This window comes from Procambarus clarkii, chromosome 53, assembly GCF_040958095.1.
Source record: "Procambarus clarkii isolate CNS0578487 chromosome 53, FALCON_Pclarkii_2.0, whole genome shotgun sequence".
Lineage (NCBI taxonomy): Eukaryota > Metazoa > Arthropoda > Malacostraca > Decapoda > Cambaridae > Procambarus > Procambarus clarkii.
In genome coordinates this window covers 21,806,574-21,825,696 of record NC_091202.1, presented here as the reverse complement: position 1 = coordinate 21,825,696, position 19,123 = coordinate 21,806,574, and the positions used below count along the sequence as shown (strand labels likewise).

The 19,123-nt window shown below is 44.7% G+C and overlaps 1 protein-coding gene across 1 annotated transcript in view; it reads right to left on the bottom strand.

Moving 5' to 3' along the window:
• Positions 1–1,400: 1,400 nt before the first annotated feature.
• The window catches only part of LOC123767200 (corticotropin-releasing factor receptor 2), a 102,539-nt gene continuing 84,816 nt past the window's right edge, over positions 1,401–19,123 (bottom strand). The window contains exons 5-11 of the mRNA XM_069304759.1: positions 19,013–19,119; positions 17,982–18,111; positions 16,444–16,600; positions 15,898–16,028; positions 12,021–12,094; positions 7,017–7,152; positions 1,401–5,478 (exon numbers count right to left, since the gene is read on the bottom strand). Coding sequence (XP_069160860.1) covers positions 4,750–5,478; positions 7,017–7,152; positions 12,021–12,094; positions 15,898–16,028; positions 16,444–16,600; positions 17,982–18,111; positions 19,013–19,119 — 1,464 coding nt within the window. The 3' untranslated portion in view covers positions 1,401–4,749. The remainder of the gene's footprint in view (positions 5,479–7,016; positions 7,153–12,020; positions 12,095–15,897; positions 16,029–16,443; positions 16,601–17,981; positions 18,112–19,012; positions 19,120–19,123) is intronic.

Sequence of the window (19,123 nt, the reverse complement as noted above, 5' to 3'; positions counted from 1 at the left end):
ACATATTAAAATTTACGATTTAACACGGTGATAATTAAAGAGGCCTAATTGGGTTTGTTCTCGACTCACAGTCAGGAATCCCGAGTTCGAGTCCCAGGTGGGACAGGTTTTCTTTAACCAAAGGCCTCTGTCCATGTAGCAGTAAATATAGGTACAGTACCTGGGAGTTAGTCAACTGTTGTGGAGCTGCATTCTGGAGTGTCAGTAATTATAATTACAAGTTAACTGTACTTACTCAATAAGCTTTTAATTTATGAGATAGCAAGTTATGGGAATAATGTCTGAGAATGTGATTAGGGGTGATAATGTGGGTAGTTAACATGTGGAGAAATTGCAAGTGTGTGCAAACAGATGGGGTATGTTAAAGAGACGTACGATTGACAGTGAATAGTAAGAATAATGAGGTGGGTACAGATACAGTCTCTGTACCTAATCTGTGTACCTTGCAAGAGGGTGTGTGATGGTGGTCTAGTAAGAGCCGCCCCTACATGCAAGTTTGGGAGATCTGTGAAGGGTGTGGTGGAAGAATTACCTGGGCTGTTACAGGGGCCTTATTTAGGGACCTGGGTCAGGTGAGGCCACTGTTCTTTCCTCCCTTTTTTCCACCAGACAAATGATAGAAGTTTTGCATGCTTTCCCAGAACATAAAGAAAAGGTTGCAACTTTTATCACAATTTAAAACAAGAGAATATACAGGGCATCAAATGCATTACAAAACAAAGCACTTTAATATTCCAGAACTTAACCACCAATTAGCATTGTTATGGTGACATCTGAAATTAATTTTCCATATTGATAATGACTATGATAATGATTTTGCCTTGATAAAGAGTCCAGGATGGAGTGAAACATCATCACTTGCCTTTGTTTTCTTATATGCGACTTAGGTTACTTGTCTTTAGCCACGTTTTTTTACTTATTCTCTACAAATGATAACGTTATTTGTGCAAATACATTTGTAGTAAGGTATACAGTATATTTATGACAGGAAACACATTTAGAAGTATCAGACCAAATCAGGTATACTAGTGAGTATGCATGAAGATTATCTTTGTTGATGTGGCTCTAAACATTGAGCCATAATACACACTAGAACATAATAAGTGTGAGGATTGTTTTATCGGTCAGCAGCTGCAGCTGTTGGAAACTTATCAGCCAATGGTAGGGTCCCGATCATTGCAACACTTGGACCATGGTAGGGTCCTGATCATTGCCACACTCAGACCATGGTGGGGTCCTGATCATTGCCACACTCAGACCATGGTAGGACCCCTCATAGCACCACAAATGGCCCCAAAATATGGTTAGAAGTACCTCCACCACATTATATCCCCAGGCTGTGTTGGAAAGCTGATATAATCACCATGAACAGTTGATAGGCTCTGATTTATTTTGTTTTTTATTCATATACAAGACAGTACAATGGGTTGTTAAGAGTACATATGTTGGTGGGTGAATAGCACAGTCTTGCAAGTCACTAACATGCATAGTATTTCTGGCAGGTCCTTAATAAGCTAACAAATAAGCATAATAATAGGTACATTGTAACAGAATTTGAATTCACATGATAATGAACATCAGTATAACAATGAAGTTGCATTTCTACGTTGTAATATATTGTGTGAGTGGGTAGCACAAGATGGGATACTATGAAGATGAAAGTAGGTACTGTAGTTATAGTTCTACTTTTGAGTAAAGTATATGTTGGACAAATTTTTTAATTCATTTGGGAACGAGTTCCATATTTTGGGCCCTTTTATTTGCATGACATGTTTGCATAGATACAGTCTGACTGGGAATAGCAAAGATATTTATTTCTGGTATGATGCTCATGGGTTCAATTACATCAGGGAAGAGCTTCAAAACAGATTTAGAATTTAGGAATAAGGCTTTGTATGTGTAAGTAGTACAAGAGAATATGTAGTGTTTGTGTGTGTTCAGCATGTTTAGGGATTTACACAGAGGGGCTGTGTGTTGTTTAAAGATAGATTTTGTTATAATTCTGATATTGTTCTGATTTATAGTTTAAATATTTGCTAGGTGATGATAGGCTTGAGGGAGTTTACAGTGGTGGAACCCTATGCCCAGATACTGTACATTAGATAGGGATAGATTAGCAAGTAGTATAGTGTGGGAAGAGCAGAGCAGGGAACATAATATCAGACTTTTGAGAGAATACCAAAAGTTTTAGAGATTTTCTGGATGTCTTGTCTATGGATAGGCCAAGGAACTTTCCTCAATTTTATATTTTTCAAATTTTTTAAATGAGGAGAAAATAAATTGGAGCAACTAGGTGACTTGAACTATCAAGGTACTCCCAGCCATGCACCTTACCCCTGTACCATGACATGGTATAAGTTATACAACCTGGGATTGCACCGAGTCTACAGGAAATCTGGAGGCTTCTACTGAAGGGAAGGGGAAGGGAACTATCAGGGGGAAGTGCCAAGCCATTACGACTACATAGCACTGGGAAGGGGTCAGGATAAGGATTTGAGATGAGACGGGGGGACGGAATGGTGACCAACCACTTGGATGGTCAGGGATTCAACGCCGACTTGCATGAAGCAAGACCGTTGCTCTACTGTCCAGCCCAAGTGGTTGAGTGGCCTCTACCAAAGCCAGTCCACATTTTACACAAACCCCCATGCACATTCCATTAACAGATGGAATGCATTAGGCAGTGATGTGGTGGAGGCAGACTCAATACACAATTTCAAATGTAGATATGATATAGCCCAGTAGGCTATACTTGTACACCAGTTGATTGACAGACGAGAGGAGGGACCAAAGGGCTGAAGCTCAACTCCCCCAACTAGGTGAGTACTCTGGTGTAGGTATAGTTCTTCAACCATATGCTCCAGCTTCAGATACACAAACAAAAATCACACTTAAAGAGATATATATAAATAAGAAAATCAATTGGAGCATTAAGTTTTTTCTTTGCAGTGATATTCCTGTGCAGGCCCTAAGCCTTTAGCTGGTGATTGAAACCAGCGATCAAGGTACATGTACTTGCAGTCATGCTTCTTATATCATGTTGTGGTACAGGGGTAAGGTGCAGGGCTGGGAGTATCTTGATCGCTGGTTCCAGTCACCTCAGTGCTCCAATATTATCAATTGATCATTGATATACTGAATATCCCATTAGTGTGATTTCTTTGTGTAACTATTAATGTTAACATTATCTATATGAAGGTGTATGTGGTTCGATGATTTGTTTCCTATTAAAATATCGTAGATCTTATCAAAGTTTAGTGTAAGTTTGTTGGTTGATATCTATCTGTGGACTTTTCTTAACTCGTTGTTTACAATAAGGCATAAATAGTGGCATACATAGATGCGATAAAGCACATAAATTAGTGAGATCATCTCAAAGCTCTCCAAATGTACTCACTAGAAAAGAGACGAGAGAAATATCAAATAATATACACGTGAAAAATACTGGCGGGCCAGGTACCAAATTTGCACAGTAAAATAACAACATACTGGAGTGAACGATATGGAAGAAAATGCAGAATAGAACCAGTGAAGAACAGAGGTTCCATAAGCACAATCAGAGAACACTGTATAAACATAAGAGGTCCACGGTTGTTCAACATCCTCCCAGCGAGTATAAGAAATATTGTATAAGAACAACTATGGACATCTTCAAGAGAAAACGAGATAGTTTTCTTCAAGAAGTGCCGGACCAACCGGGCTGTGGTGGATATGTGGACCTGTGGGCTGCTCCAAGCAACAGCCTGTTGGACCAAGCTCTCACCAGTCAAACCTGGCCTCAGGCTGGGCTTGAAGAGTAGAAGAACTTGTAACAGTTCAAGTCCCAGAACCCCATCAAACAATTAATATTATTTAGACTGTGGGGGGGTTGGGGTTTGAGAAGATGAAAGTAGTATTGTCACAAAATATAATAGGTTTAAGAAAGTTTAGAGAGGTCTGACAAATCATTGATGTATATAACAAGTAGATGTCCTGTGGTACTGCTTTGTGGCATGGTATTTAATGGTAGAGTGGGAGAGTGTCACAATCAATGCCCCAGTGGTAGCAGACCCTGATCATGCCACAGCTGCCCGGGAGAGTGGTAGCAGACCCTGATCATGCCACAGCTGCCCGGGAGAGTGGTAGCAGACCCTGATCATGCCACAGCTGCCCGGGAGAGTGGTAGCAGACCCTGATCATGCCACAGCTGCCCGGGAGAGTGGTAGCAGACCCTGATCATGCCACAGCTGCCCGGGAGAGTGGTAGCAGACCCTGATCATGCCACAGCCGCAAAGGAGAGTGGTAGCAGGCCCTGATCATGCCACAGCCACCCTGGAGAATGGCAGCAGGCCCTAATCATGCCATTGACAAGGCAAAATCTTCTTCACACTGTCCTTGGATAAGTCTCATCATTTTAGTCACACTAAAATTGTATCAGGTATTTCTCATGGTATGCACATCACAAACTTTTCATGTCAAAACAGTGTCTACATCGTAGCTGAAAGAACACAGATCATGCCACAAACATCTCTTAGACGTGAATAAGAAGGTCCTCCTTGTCATATCACAAACCTCTCCATGTTGTAGGTCAAAAAGCTATTAATGATTCCAATTCGTTTCCATGTTTAAGGCTAGAATGGCCTTAATCTTTCCAAAAACATCTGTCGTGGGGGTTGAATTCATCGTACTGCCAATGTTCCTTACTCATGACCATTTTGGTATGGATATTATTAGGTTATAAGGTGAAATTAGTATGATGTATTAGTATGATCACACACAGCTATTCATCAGATCATGTTCCGTACAGCCATAAAATTTGTCACTGGATGGCTTAGATCCCAAAACATGCTTCAGTGTCTTTAAGTCGAATGCTTGCATGCCAAGTGGCTGGGAACTGATATGCTTAGGACTCTGTGTCTGGGAGATGTATGGATGAGAGCTGAGTGGCCGAGATACAGGTGTCTGAGGGCTGAGTGGCTGAGGTACAGGTGTCTGAGGGCTGAGTGGCTGAGGTACAGGTGTCTGAGGGCTGAGTGGCTGAGGTACAGGTGTCTGAGGGCTGAGTGGCTGAGGTACAGGTGTCTGAGGGCTGAGTGGCTGAGGTGCAGGTGTCTGAGGGCTGAGTGGCTGAGATACAGGTGTCTGAGGGCTGAGTGGCTGAGATACAGGTGTCTGAGGGCTGAGTGGCTGAGATACAGGTGTCTGAGGGCTGAGTGGCTGAGATACAGGTGTCTGAGGACTGAGTGGCTGAGGTACAAGTGTCTGAGCGCCGAGTGGCTGAGATACAGGTGTCTGAGGGCTAATTTGTAGGGAAGTGGGTGTATTAGGGCTCAGTTGTAAAGAAACAGAGGGCTCAAAGATTATAGTGCCTCCTGTGCTTCTTCGGTGAAGGTTGCCTGGCTGACGGAGCTTCTGGAGGCGGTATTGTTGCCAGCGGTTCCGTAGTGCCTCCTGCACCTCGCCGTTAAGGAAGCAGTACAACACCGACACGAACACACCCTGCAAAAGACAAAGTGAACACATTATGGAGAATTCAGATTATAAGAGACCTAAGCATTATCCAGTTACAGCAACAGATAGGCACCCAGTCAGAGCAGGAGACCAGGACCCAGTCAGAGCAGGAGACCAGGACCCAGTCAGAGCAGGTGACCAGGACCCAGTCAGAGCAGGAGACCAGGACCCAGTCAGAGCAGGAGACCAGGACCCAGTCAGAGCAGGAGACCAGGACCCAGTCAGAGCAGGAGACCAGGACCCAGTCAGAGCAGGAGACCAGGACCCAGTCAGAGCAGGAGACCAGGACCCAGTCAGAGCAGGAGACCAGGACCCAGTCAGAGCAGGAGACCAGGACCCAGTCAGAGCAGGAGACCAGGACCCAGTCAGAGCAGGAGACCAGGACCCAGTCAGAGCAGGAGACCAGGACCCAGTCAGAGCAGGAGACCAGGACCCAGTCAGAGCAGGAGACCAGGACCCAGTCAGAGCAGGAGACCAGGACCCAGTCAGAGCAGGAGACCAGGACCCAGTCAGAGCAGGAGACCAGGACCCAGTCAGAGCAGGAGACCAGGACCCAGTCAGAGCAGGAGACCAGGATCCAGTCAGAGCAGGAGACCAGGACCCAGTCTGAGCAGGAGACCAGGACCCAGTCTGAGAAGGAGACCAGGACCCAGTCTGAGCAGGAGACCAGGACCCAGTCTGAGCAGGAGACCAGGACCCAGTCTGAGCAGGAGACCAGGTCTCAGTCTGAGCAGGAGACCAGGTCCCAGTCTGAGCAGGAGACCAGGACCCAGTCTGAGCAGGAGACCAGGACCCAGTCTGAGCAGGAGACCAGGACCCAGTCTGAGCAGGACACCAGGACCCAGTCTGAGCAGGAGACCAGGTCCCAGTCTGAGCAGGAGACCAGGTCCCAGTCTGAGCAGGAGACCAGGTCCCAGTCTGAGCAGGAGACCAGGACCCAGTCTGAGCAGGAGACCAGGACCCAGTCTGAGCAGGAGACCAGGTCCCAGTCTGAGCAGGAGACCAGGACCCAGTCTGAGCAGGAGACCAGGACCCAGTCTGAGCAGGAGACCAGGACCCAGTCTGAGCAGGAGACCAGGACCCAGTCTGAGCAGGAGACCAGGACCCAGTCAGAGCAGGAGACCAGGACCCAGTCAGAGCAGGAGACCAGGACCCAGTCAGAGCAGGAGACCAGGACCCAGTCAGAGCAGGAGACCAGGACCCAGTCAGAGCAGGAGACCAGGACCCAGTCTGGTCTCTTGCTCAGACATCAATTAGTTACTCAAGAAATTACAAATCTGTACATATTTTCTCAATTTCTGGCGGCTTTGTTTACGTTTATTAAACAGTTTGAGTTCCGAAGCACCAGAATGCTGCTTATAACAAAAATAACATTTGACATAAGTTTCGCTGCTCGTAAGCTGTTTAATAAATGTAAACAAATCCGCCAAAAATTGAGAAAAGATGTAGAGGTTCGTAAGTACATGTGTAGCTGTGTGATGAACCTTGGTCCTGGACCCAGCAACATCAGGATACTAGGGACCAACCTGAGAGGACTGAAGGAAGGCATTTGTAAGCATGTAGGCGCCTTCCAGGTCTCCATTGTCGCCGGGGTTGACAGCGAAGAGAAGATTGGTGGTGCCCAGTAGAGGGAACAACACTGCCGTGGCCCTCACAGCCTTCCTGCAACACACACACACACACTTCTCAGTTAATGAACACTTTGCCCCGCGGTCTTTCAGGCAATAGAACATGTTTATCATGACTAATAGGCCCCGAAAGTACATTATATTATTTGCATAAAAGTAAAACAATATTTTTTTAGTACGGAAGTTGTCATTGCATATCTTGCAGTCATTGATTGTTTTCTGGGACGACTATTCTTTGTCTCCCCCGAGCTATCCAGCTGGAGTCCTGCAAACCCAGGTACAACAACAACAGGCAGATCACAGTTGCCTGGTGGAGACCAGATTAAACTATACTCTGGCTTGTCAATAGCGACATAAAGGTCTGGGGACATAAGGTTACCGAAGGAAAACCCACCAGAAAGGTAAGGCACACCAAAATCAGCAACTACATACCACTGAAACCCCTTGTCAGAAAATCTCTGGACCAAGGGATCTGAATGCTTTTCTGGCAAATGCTTTTCCCCTTGATTGGAAATATGCAAATATCACGCCTATTAAAAAAAAAAAGGCAGAAAGAACTCGGCTGAAAATTACCTTCCGATCAGATTGACATCACACATCTGCAAGCTTACGGGGAGAATCTGTAACGTACGATTATGTTACGTTGTTGAGTAGATTAGATACACAGTGTTTAGTGGGTTTTGATATTTATTTAGTAGTCTTGGATACAACAGTGTCATAGACGTTGAGATGGAGCTTGGAGCAGAGCAGAAAGCTGAGTGAGGCCGGAGTCGCGGAGCTCTATGTGGCCCCCTGCCAGGAAATGAAAGAAAGGCAATACAACTAAAATACGAGTCTGTTGTTCCCTGGGTCGCTGTGGCGCATGTAGTCCGGTACCAAAACATGAAGGCAGTGTGTGGACAAGCTCGGTGTAGCAGGAGAGGAGAAGAATGTGCTTGATCGTTGCGTCCTTGGGTCGCTGGTGGAGCATTTAGATCCGGGGCAGATGGGCTCGGGCACTAGGACCATAGGAGGTAATGTAGGCACGTTGTTAGGACAACGAGGGAATTGCTGTTAGAGCTGAATTGTCCTGGAGGCGACGATCAAGAGTCGGAAACGCAAGCTGTAGTTCCTGTTCTGCACAAGGAAGGTGCTTCAGTCGACAGCGTAGCAGAATGCAGTTGACGTGGTAGATGAATCTGATGAAAGAGCAGCTTTTGTGGGAGTCCCTGTAGGACAAGCAGTGCCCTGGCAGCGACGGAGAGTCGGCAGGACAGGCTGTAGATCCCACATGATGTAGTTACTGATGAAACTGTCAGATGAGTGAGTAACGCTAACGGTGCAGCAAGCTGTAGTAGATGAAAATGCAGAGATGATCGCGGTGAAAATCATAGCTGTGGCGAGGTTGCAGTCAGAGTTCCATGACAGGTGGCCGTGGTCCACAGCATGCGGCATCAGTAGAGATCCAGTGAGAGTCCGTGTTGTAGTCCGTTGTGACTGGATATCGTCGAAACTCTCTGGGAGTCACCAATGTAATGTACGATTATGTTACGTTGTTGAGTAGATTAGATACAGTGTTTAGTGGGTTTTCATATTTATTTAGTCTTGGATACAGCAGTGTCGTAGACGTTGAGATGGAGCTTGGAGCAGAGCAGAGAGTTGAGTGAGGCCGGAGTCGCAGAGCTCTATGTGGGAGAGCGTTGTAGCTCGATGCGGTCCTAGTCTGCTGTCTGTTCTGTGTCGAAGTTGTAGCATCTTGGGGTCGATTAGAACTGCATACGCCGAGTGCTACATTCTTGACTGTGGAAATTGTACTGTCGGCTATTCGCAATTCGCTTGCTTATATTCGGTGACGACACCTCAGTTTCCTTAACAGGATGCGAAGTGTTACCTGTAATTAAGGAAAGGATATGAGTAGTCATAATTAGTTTTAATTAGGTTTGTCATTAAGGTAATGAGATATTGAAGCGAGTATAAACATTACTCGCTACAAATCCTTCATCTCTTTCAGTGAACAATCTTGTTAAATCAACGTAATATGGGTTTGTAAAAAATAGATCAGGTCTTACAAATTTGTTCATATATTTGGAAAGAGTAACCAGCTACCCAGACAAAGGGCTTCCGGTTGATGTAGTGTACATGGACTTTGCTAAAGCTTTTGGTAAGGTATCTCATGAAAGACTAACAAGAAAATTACAGGCATATGGAATAAATGGTAAAATACTAGAATGGATAAAACAATGGTTAAAACAAAGAATACAAAGGGTCGTGCTAAACGGGAAGGCTCTGACTGGAGAAATGTTGAGAGTGCTGTACCACAAGGGTCCACTTTGGAGCCAACCCTTTTTTTGTCAGGTACATCAATGCCATACATGAGAATATTACAAACCATATAATTAAATTTGCATATGACACTGAGATTTATGGTAAAGTGGGAAGTGAAAATGATATTGAAGCCTTACAAAGAAATCTATATAAACTCCACAAATGGTCAGAAGTCTGGCAAATGCTTTTTAATATCGAAAAATGCAAGACCTTGCATGTGAGACATAACCACCCACGTCACAACCACCATATTAACAACAATACCTTGCAGCAGATTGATGAGGAAAAGAACCTTGTAGTCAGAATCCACCATTCATTGAAAATTGCACAAGAGGGAGCTGTGTACCCGCTGGAGGTGGGTGAGGAAACACAGGTGTGGGGCAGTGATACTCGGGCAGTTTCCTGAGGGACTCTGAAGGTCCCTGAGGGACTGAGGGAACGTCCCTGACCTTAAATGCTTACCTAATTGCACCAGGCTTCCGATGACCGCCTTTGTCTACTGGAACCCAGGACCAGAACCTGGCTCCCACTACAAAGCAAGACTGTGAACCAGAGAACAACCGAAAACTGATAAAAGAACCCACCAGACAAGATAGGTGCAACAAAACAAGAGGCTGCTTGCAGGAAATTAGGCGCCACAAACTAAACAACTGATCGCCAATCTTGACGCAGCCAACCAGCTCCAGGTGGCGCCCCAGGTGACAGCCAGACTGCCATCTCCCTCACTCACCTGCATGCTGCCGGTCGCTGTACAGTAATTAAACCTGACAGAACCCTTCTCATTTTCCATGATTTCAGCTTAGTGGTGTTGGCTTTACCTGTAAAACTGTTCGCCACAGGCCATTATTTTCATGTTGTTCTTTTATGTTTCATGATTGTGATTTATGCCAACTATATCGTGTTTAGCCACATATTTAGCTCAGATTGGGGCATAGGTTATCTTCCCTGGTGTCTTGCATTTTTCCATGACGTCTCGTCCTTCTAATAGAGCGTCGCATTTTGACGCATGCTCTACCTAGGGCTGACACATCAAATTGTTTGGATGTGTGACACTGGAATGATGGACAGTATTCTTAAGAGGTACAAGCACTTTGCCCCAAGATTGTAACACTTAAGTGCAGTGTTTACTATTTTAATGTCATGTAAAATATGTGAACTTGTACTCACTGGATTTGTGCCCCCTTGAGGGACCTGAAGTAGAGGAGGGTAGAAATAGCCTAAACTACTCTATCCTTTTGAGATGTATTTTATTGTCTCAATCAATGTACTTGAACTTAAATTTACTTGAAAATTGTAGCGAAATTGAAATACTGTCTTGTTTTCTGTTTGGGTCCTCTGATAGGTTAGGATAAGGGTACTTTAGCACGACAGTTTCTTGACGTTGGAGGAACCTTAAGAGGACGGGCTGGACCAACAGCCAGGTGGTCTGAGGCTTGCAAGGTTCCTCCTCCGAGATGGACTCTCGCTTCGAACATGTAGACTCAGTCCTCTTCCGTGTTGGGGACTTTTTCTTAAGGAGGGCGCCCACTCCGTTCTCTCAAGTTGCCACAATGGACAGAAAAGGATGTACTAAAAAGTTCAAGCCTAACCTATCGATCACGAGGACACAACAAGCGCCAATGTTAGCGAGCCTCTATTCACCTGAATTTACCTCGGGGCCACTATCTCTCTCTAGTAGCCTCGACGACGACAGGAAGCCAGCAGCTTGTCAAAGGTCCCCCCCATTTGTCCTGATGATTTTATCAAGCTGGATTTTTAAATATAACGGCTTCGTGTTTCAACATATAACGGCTTCGGCGAGTAGCTGAGTCCTTAGGTTTTTAATCCTATGGGCGAAAAAGCATCTCATGAAGGGTGCAAGATTGATTTCCAATGCTGTTTTTGCATGCTTCCCAGATAGTTCTTGAGTATTGGATTCTTGGAAGTTAGGGTTTCTATGATAGTTTCGTTGACGGGTCCCATTGATAAGTTACTTGTCGCTGATATTTCACAAGAGCAAGTGTAGAAAGTAATGATTGCCAATATTTTGTTTAGTTTGCCATTACAGCTCTTTCCGAAGACGGTTGGTATATTGGGTTATACGTTTGCTCGTTGTAATGCGGTGTATATCTTGTCCTATCTTTATACAAAGTGAAATGAGGATAAAGAGGAAGCCATCGATGGGTAGGTAGTTTCCTATCAGTTACCTGTCAGTGATTACGAGGAAGTGATTACTCTTTATGCCTCAGTTATCATTTTTATAAATTTTGCAAGCATTTACCTACTTAAAATTTTCTTAGATTAAGGACCTGCCCGAAACGCTGCGCGTACTAGTGGCTTTACACGAATGTAATTACTATGCTATGTATCCTCACAATCCCAATGTACCTTCTTGTATATATGTATATATATATATATATATATATATATATATATATAAATAAATAATAAATAAATAAATAAATAAATAAATGGCCTGCCTACTGGCCTTGTTGTTGCCTTACAAGTTAACTATTCTGACGTTGTAACAGGAAAGTGTTAGGATTATCGAGGTCCCCCCTCCGTAAGTCAACTACTGACCTTTGATGATGAACTGAATTATAGTGGACGGTGACGTACCTGAACTGAGCATCGCTGGCCTGGAGCTTGGTGACCAGGATCCTGACGATGTTCACCAGGAACAACAGGTTGATCTGTGTACAGTGAGATGGATGAGAACACTGGAGAACACTGGCTAAAACATTAAGGTGCAGTAGCTACTTAATATTCAAGTCATTTACTGTCAACTATATTATCAATTTTAGACCCTCTGACCTCATTTTTTTCTATGCTCCTGAAAGAAAGTATTATATATACAGTCGTGTAGACAGCATTTACTTGGAATTTTGAAAAGGGTTTTTATTGACTTCCACATGAACAAATCTTGTAATATATGAATATATATTAAGCAATAAAGGCATGTTATTACACTGGATGAGATAGATTTTGTTTTACAGAAAATGGGATTTTTGTATGAAATTGTCATGGGGAAGTCGCTAACGGGTCCCACAAGTCACTACAAAGCACAGCAGCTCAGGCACTAGAGAATTCATCACGGCAAAATAGTGGGTACCAAGCCAGGATATCGAGGCGCCTATCGAAAAAGAGTAGGCAAGGGGGTGACTATAAGAATTAACACCCCTTCCCTACTTGAACTGGTCATGGGGAAACAGCCAATGCATTGCTCTTCAACAAATCACTTTAACTCCATACCTTTCTGGAGTAACCCCAGTCCATAAATGTGGTGATCTCACTGATGTCAACAATTACAGACCTATATAAATTCTGCCAACCTTGTCAAAAATATCTGAAAATCTAATCTACAAGCAGCTTTACTCTTATCTAGCCAAACATAATATACATAGCTCTTGTCAATATCGCTTCAGATCCCCAAACAAGCACTAACGATGCACTGATTACTATGATTAACATGATACATGCAGCTCTTGATAAAAATGAGTTCCCTGTTGGGTTATTTGTTGACCTATGTAAGACTTTCGACACTGTCAACCACCACAACCTTCTTAAATTACATCATTATGGAGTCAGACCCTCTAATATCTTCAGTTTTACCTTACTGACAGGCTCCAGGATGTTTCTGTGAATAATTCCATATCTCCCACCCTACCTATCAACATTGGTGTTCCTCAGAGCAGCATACTTGGCCCTCTCCTCTTTCTCATCTACATTAATGACCTTCCAAATGCCTCTCAACACCTCAAACCAATCTTATTTGCTGATGACACAACCTTCATTTTCTCCAGTCCTGACCCCCTTGCTCTGAATGTTACAGTGAATACTGAACTAAATAAAGTCCATCTTTGGCTGCTAACAAACTCTGAGAGAGAACTATCAACATCAGAGGCCCGAGACTGTTCAACACGCTTCCACTACACATAAGGGACATAACTGGCCGACCCCTCACAGTGTTCAAGAGAGTACTATCAACATCAGAGGCCCGAGACTGTTCAACACGCTTCCACTACACATAAGGGACATAACTGGCCGACCCCTCACAGTGTTCAAGAGAGAACTATCAACATCAGAGGCCCGAGACTGTTCAACACGCTTCCACTACACATAAGGGACATAACTGGCCGACCCCTCACAGTGTTCAAGAGAGAACTATCAACATCAGAGGCCCGAGACTGTTCAACACGCTTCCACTACACATAAGGGACATAACTGGCCGACCCCTCACAGTGTTCAAGAGAGTACTATCAACATCAGAGGCCCGAGACTGTTCAACACGCTTCCACTACACATAAGGGACATAACTGGCCGACCCCTCACAGTGTTCAAGAGAGTACTATCAACATCAGAGGCCCGAGACTGTTCAACACGCTTCCACTACACATAAGGGACATAACTGGCCGACCCCTCACAGTGTTCAAGAGAGAACTATCAACATCAGAGGCCCGAGACTGTTCAACACGCTTCCACTACACATAAGGGACATAACTGGCTGACCCCTCACAGTGTTCAAGAGAGAACTGGATAAGCACCTCCAAAGGATACCTGATCAACCAGGCTGTGACTCATACGTCAGGCTGCGAGCAGCCGCGTCCAACAGCCTGGTTGATCAGTCCGGCAACCAGGAGGCCTGGTCGACGACCGGGCCGCGGGGACGCTAAGCCCCGGAAGCACCTCAAGGTAAGGTATCCTTAACATTGAAAATTTTTCTATATATTGTTTGGTAATAAATCCTCAGATCAAATTAATCTAAGAATAAACAACATCCAAATTAGTAACAAAGTAGACGGCAAGTTCCTTGGTGTTCTCATCGACAACAAGCTCAATTTCCAGGGTCACATTCTAAATATAGCAGAAAAAAAAAGTTTCTAAAACTGTTGGCATTCTTTCTAAGATCAGATATTATGTACCTTGTGCAGGCGATGGGTCACAATAACGGGGCTGAAGTAGTTTGACCAGACCACACACTAGAAGGTGAAGGGACGACGACGTTTCGGTCCGTCCTGGACCATTCTCAAGTCGACCGACTTGAGAATGGTCCAGGACGGACCGAAACGTCGTCATCCCTTCAGCTTCTAGTGTGTGGTCTGGTCAAACATATTATATACCTCTCTGTTCTTTTGATGCTCTATTACTCTCTCGTCTATCCTTGTCTCAACTATGGTATTTGTGCTTGGGGCTCTATTACCCAAAATCATTTACGTCCTCTAATTACTCAACACAAAGCTGCTATTAGGACAATATCTAACTCTGGTCCCAGACAGCACTCTGAACCCTTACTCAAATCTTTGTGTATGTTAGATATTAAGTCACTGAACATCCTCTCGTGTGTACTCTATATACTGTATTTAAAACTCTGAACTGTAATGTCAATTCTGACCTTAGAAGCTTCCTAGAAGGTTGTAACAGAACCCATGAGCACCACACCAGAAACAAATACCTATTTGATATTCCAAGAGTACTTAACCAAACTAGAAATGCTCTACAAATCAAGGGACCCAGAATGTGAAATGACCTTCCCAATCATGACAAAGGCTGTACCTCTCTCAACCAGTTTAAGAGAAAATTAAGTACTTAGTACTACCTAATAAACTCCATGTAACCTACCTTACCCCCCCTAAATATCAACCCATGTTTTGTTAGTTAAAAACAATACTGTTTGTTGATCAACTTGTATAATTGCTGATTTCTGCCATATTCCCCCTCCAACTATTTTTCCGTTTTCAACACAATTTATACTTTAATCTCAATTAGTATTAAGATTTAGTCTAAGTGACCCCCCCCCCACACCTTGCTCGAAACGCTATGCATATTAGTGGCTTTAGGGATTGTATGTACTAGCTTTTTTTTTGAGATATATGCAGGAGTTGTTACATTCTTGTTACATTCTTGTTACATTCTTGTTACATTCTTGTAGCTCTATCTATAAATCCAACATTATGTTTGTAACTCATCTTCTATGTATGTACTTTTACCTGTATAAACATTTTTATTTTTTATTTTTTTGAACACACATTAAGTCAGTAGTTTATTAATATTCACTATATGTGGTATAGGCTCCGTACGTAGCCCCTCAAGACTTGTGTACAGGTCAACACCTGGCACGATAACTGTTAAATATAGAGTCCACTTTGAATTTAAAAATAATAAATTAAAGTAACTTCAATAAATCAATAATTTAATATATAAATAAATTAACTAAATATATCCCTGCTGGGAAAAAACCCAAAGCCACACACCATGAGCAGTTATCACGGAGGCACCTACCATGAGAGCTGCTATCATAGGAGCCACCTACCATGAACGCTGCTATCATAGGAGCCACCTACCATGAGAGCTGCTATCATAGGAGCCACCTACCATGAGAGCTGCTATCATAGGAGCCACTTACCATGAGAGCTGCTATCATAGGAGCCACCTACCATGAGAGCTGCTATCATAGGAGCCACCTACCATGAACGCTGCTATCATGGGAACCACCTACCATGAGAGCTGTTATCATGGGAGCCACAAGAATCCAGATATACGGTAGAGAGCTGTAGCCGCGCCAGCAGTGGACAGGATAGTGCATAATCATGGTAGTGGTCCAAGCCGCCAGCAAGACTAGGGGCCACCCTGGAACACAAGATAACCATATAGCTTGCACGATCCCCTCGCAACACCAATATCAACACAATACTGTGTTGATATTGATGTTATCTATATCAATAGATACTATAATATCAATACTATATCTCTGTATTACAGAGATATAGGCCTAAGAAAATGCAAAAACAACACCCTCTAGTCACTACGATATCCAACACACTATTGAATTCAAATATTCCCGTTTAATATTTAATAGATTTAATTTCTAGTACAGTGGACGTGTGTAGGCCTAATAAAGGTGACACTAGCTACCATGAGCGTGAGTAGGCCTACACGAGTAGTAGGCTGTACACCAGTTGATTGACAGTTGAGAGGCGGGACCAAAGAGCCAGAGCTCAAAGCCCGCAAGCCACAAGTAGGCCTACACGAGGCCAAGACTGACCCCAGCCTATGACGTAGTAGAGAGTGAAGGGAGCCCCGGCGTCGAAGACGTGGGACGTCAACCTTGAGTGCAGGAAGACGCCCTCGACGAACATCCAGTTGATGGAGGCCGTCTGGGCGTACATCCTCACTGCCAGCAGTGACTTGCACAGCCAGTCCTGCAACAGTCACGGTATGTAACAGTGACTTGTACAGCCAGTCTTGCAACAGTGACTTGTACAGCCAGTCCTGCAACAGTCCCGGTATGTAACAGTGACATGTACAGCCAGTCCTGCAACAGTCACGGTATGTAACAGTGACTCACACAGCCAGTCCTGCAACAACAGTGACTCACACAGCCAGTCCTGAAACAACAGTGACTCACACAGCCAGTCCTGAAACAACAGTGACTCACACAGCCAGTCCTGAAACAACAGTGACTCACACAGCCAGTCCTGAAACAACAGTGACTCACACAGCCAGTCCTGAAACAACAGTGACTCACACAGCCAGTCCTGAAACAACAGTGACTCACACAGCCAGTCCTGAAACAACAGTGACTCACACAGCCAGTCCTGAAACAACAGTGACTCACACAGCCAGTCCTGAAACAACAGTGACTCACACAGCCAGTCCTGAAACAACAGTGACTCACACAGCCAGTCCTGAAACAACAGTGACTCACACAGCCAGTCCTGAAACAACAGTGACTCACACAGCCAGTCCTGAAACAACAGTGACTCACACAGCCAGTCCTGAAACAACAGTGACTCACACAGCCAGTCCTGAAACAACAGTGACTCACACAGCCAGTCCTGAAACAACAGTGACTCACACAGCCAGTCCTGAAACAACAGTGACTCACACAGCCAGTCCTGAAACAACAGTGACTCACACAGCCAGTCCTGAAACAACAGTGACTCACACAGCCAGTCCTGAAACAACAGTGACTCACACAGCCAGTCCTGAAACAACAGTGACTCACACAGCCAGTCCTGAAACAACAGTGACTCACACAGCCAGTCCTGAAACAACAGTAACTCACACAGCCAGTCCTGAAACAGTGACTCACACAGCCAGTCCTGAAACAGTGACTCACACAGCCAGTCGTGCAACAGTGACTCACATAGCCAGTCGTGCAACAGTGACTCACACAGCCAGTCCTAAAACAACAGTGACTCACACAACCAGTCCTAAAACAACAGTGACTCACACAGCCAGTCCTAAAACAACAGTGACTCACACAGCCAGTCCTGAAACAAGTGACTCACACAGCCAGTCCTGAAACAACAGTGACTCACACAGCCAGTCCTGAAACAACAGTGACTCACACAGCCAGTTCTGAAACAACAGTGACTCACAACCAGTCGTGCAACAGTGACTCACACAGCCAGTCCTGCAACAACAGTGACTCACACAGGCAGTCGTGCAACAGTGACTCACACAGCCAGTCCTGCAACAACAGTGACTCACACAACCAGTCGTGCAACAGTGACTCACACAACCAGTCCTGCAACAGTGACTCACACAACCAGTCGTGCAACAGTGACGTAGACTCACCAGGTCACGATAGGTGAGACTGTGACGGTGAGAGATGAAGGGTTCAGTGATGACCACCATCACCAGGAAGCGGATGGTGAGCGCGGCCACCAAGTTCCTGTGAACCCTTAACCGGTCACACTCCAGTGATCTGTGGGCATGTGGGGCATTATGTGGGGCATTATGTGGGGCATTATGTGGCTGTTTACATTTATGTAAATACATGGCGTCCCGTCTGCCCTTACACAGACAGGTTTAGAGATGTGATCTCTATATTGTTTAGTGGATTATTACGCACTCTTCTGTGTAAAGGGGATTGAGGCCAAACTGGAATAGGTTCAGAGGCTTACAACGAGACTCGTCCCAGAGCTACGAGGGATGGGGTATGAGGAGCGCCTGAGGGAACTGTGCCTTACGACACTAGAAAGAAGAAGGGAGAGAGGGGACATGATAGGAACGTATAAGATACTCAGAGGGATTGACAGAATGGACATAGACGAAATGTTCACACGGAATAGTAACAGAACGAGGGGACATGGATGGAAGCTGGAAACTCAGATGAGTCACAGAGATGTTAGGAAGTTTTCTTTTAGCGTGAGAGTAGTGGGAAAATGGAATGCACTTCAGGAACAGGTTGTGGAAGCAAATACTATTCATAATTTTAAAACTAGATATGATAGGGAAATAGGACAGGAGTCATTGCTGTAAACAACCGATGGCCAGAAAGGCGGGATCCAAGAGTCAGTGCTCGATCCTGCAGGCACAAATAAGCGAGTACTCACATAACATAGCTATATATAGGCATATAACTGAAAACTCACACCCCAGAAGTGACTCGAACCCATACGGCCAGGAGCAACGCAACTGGTATGTACAGGACGCCTTAATCCGCTTGACCATCTCGACCGGACATAGATGTCAAGTTTTCAGTTGCATATAGTCCTGGGGACTATTCAGGCTTGTTCACATATAGGCACATATATAAAACTTAAACCTTATGATCGCTCAGGATTCGAACGATAGTGAAGAGTCCAGCAGACGTGACGACTCACCTGAAGCAGGTGAAGATGACGAGGGTGATGGTGAGGGTGAGGAGAGAGAGCAGCGCCCCGATGAATGTGATGTGTCTCACGGCCTCTCTCACTCCTGGTGACCCATCCTGT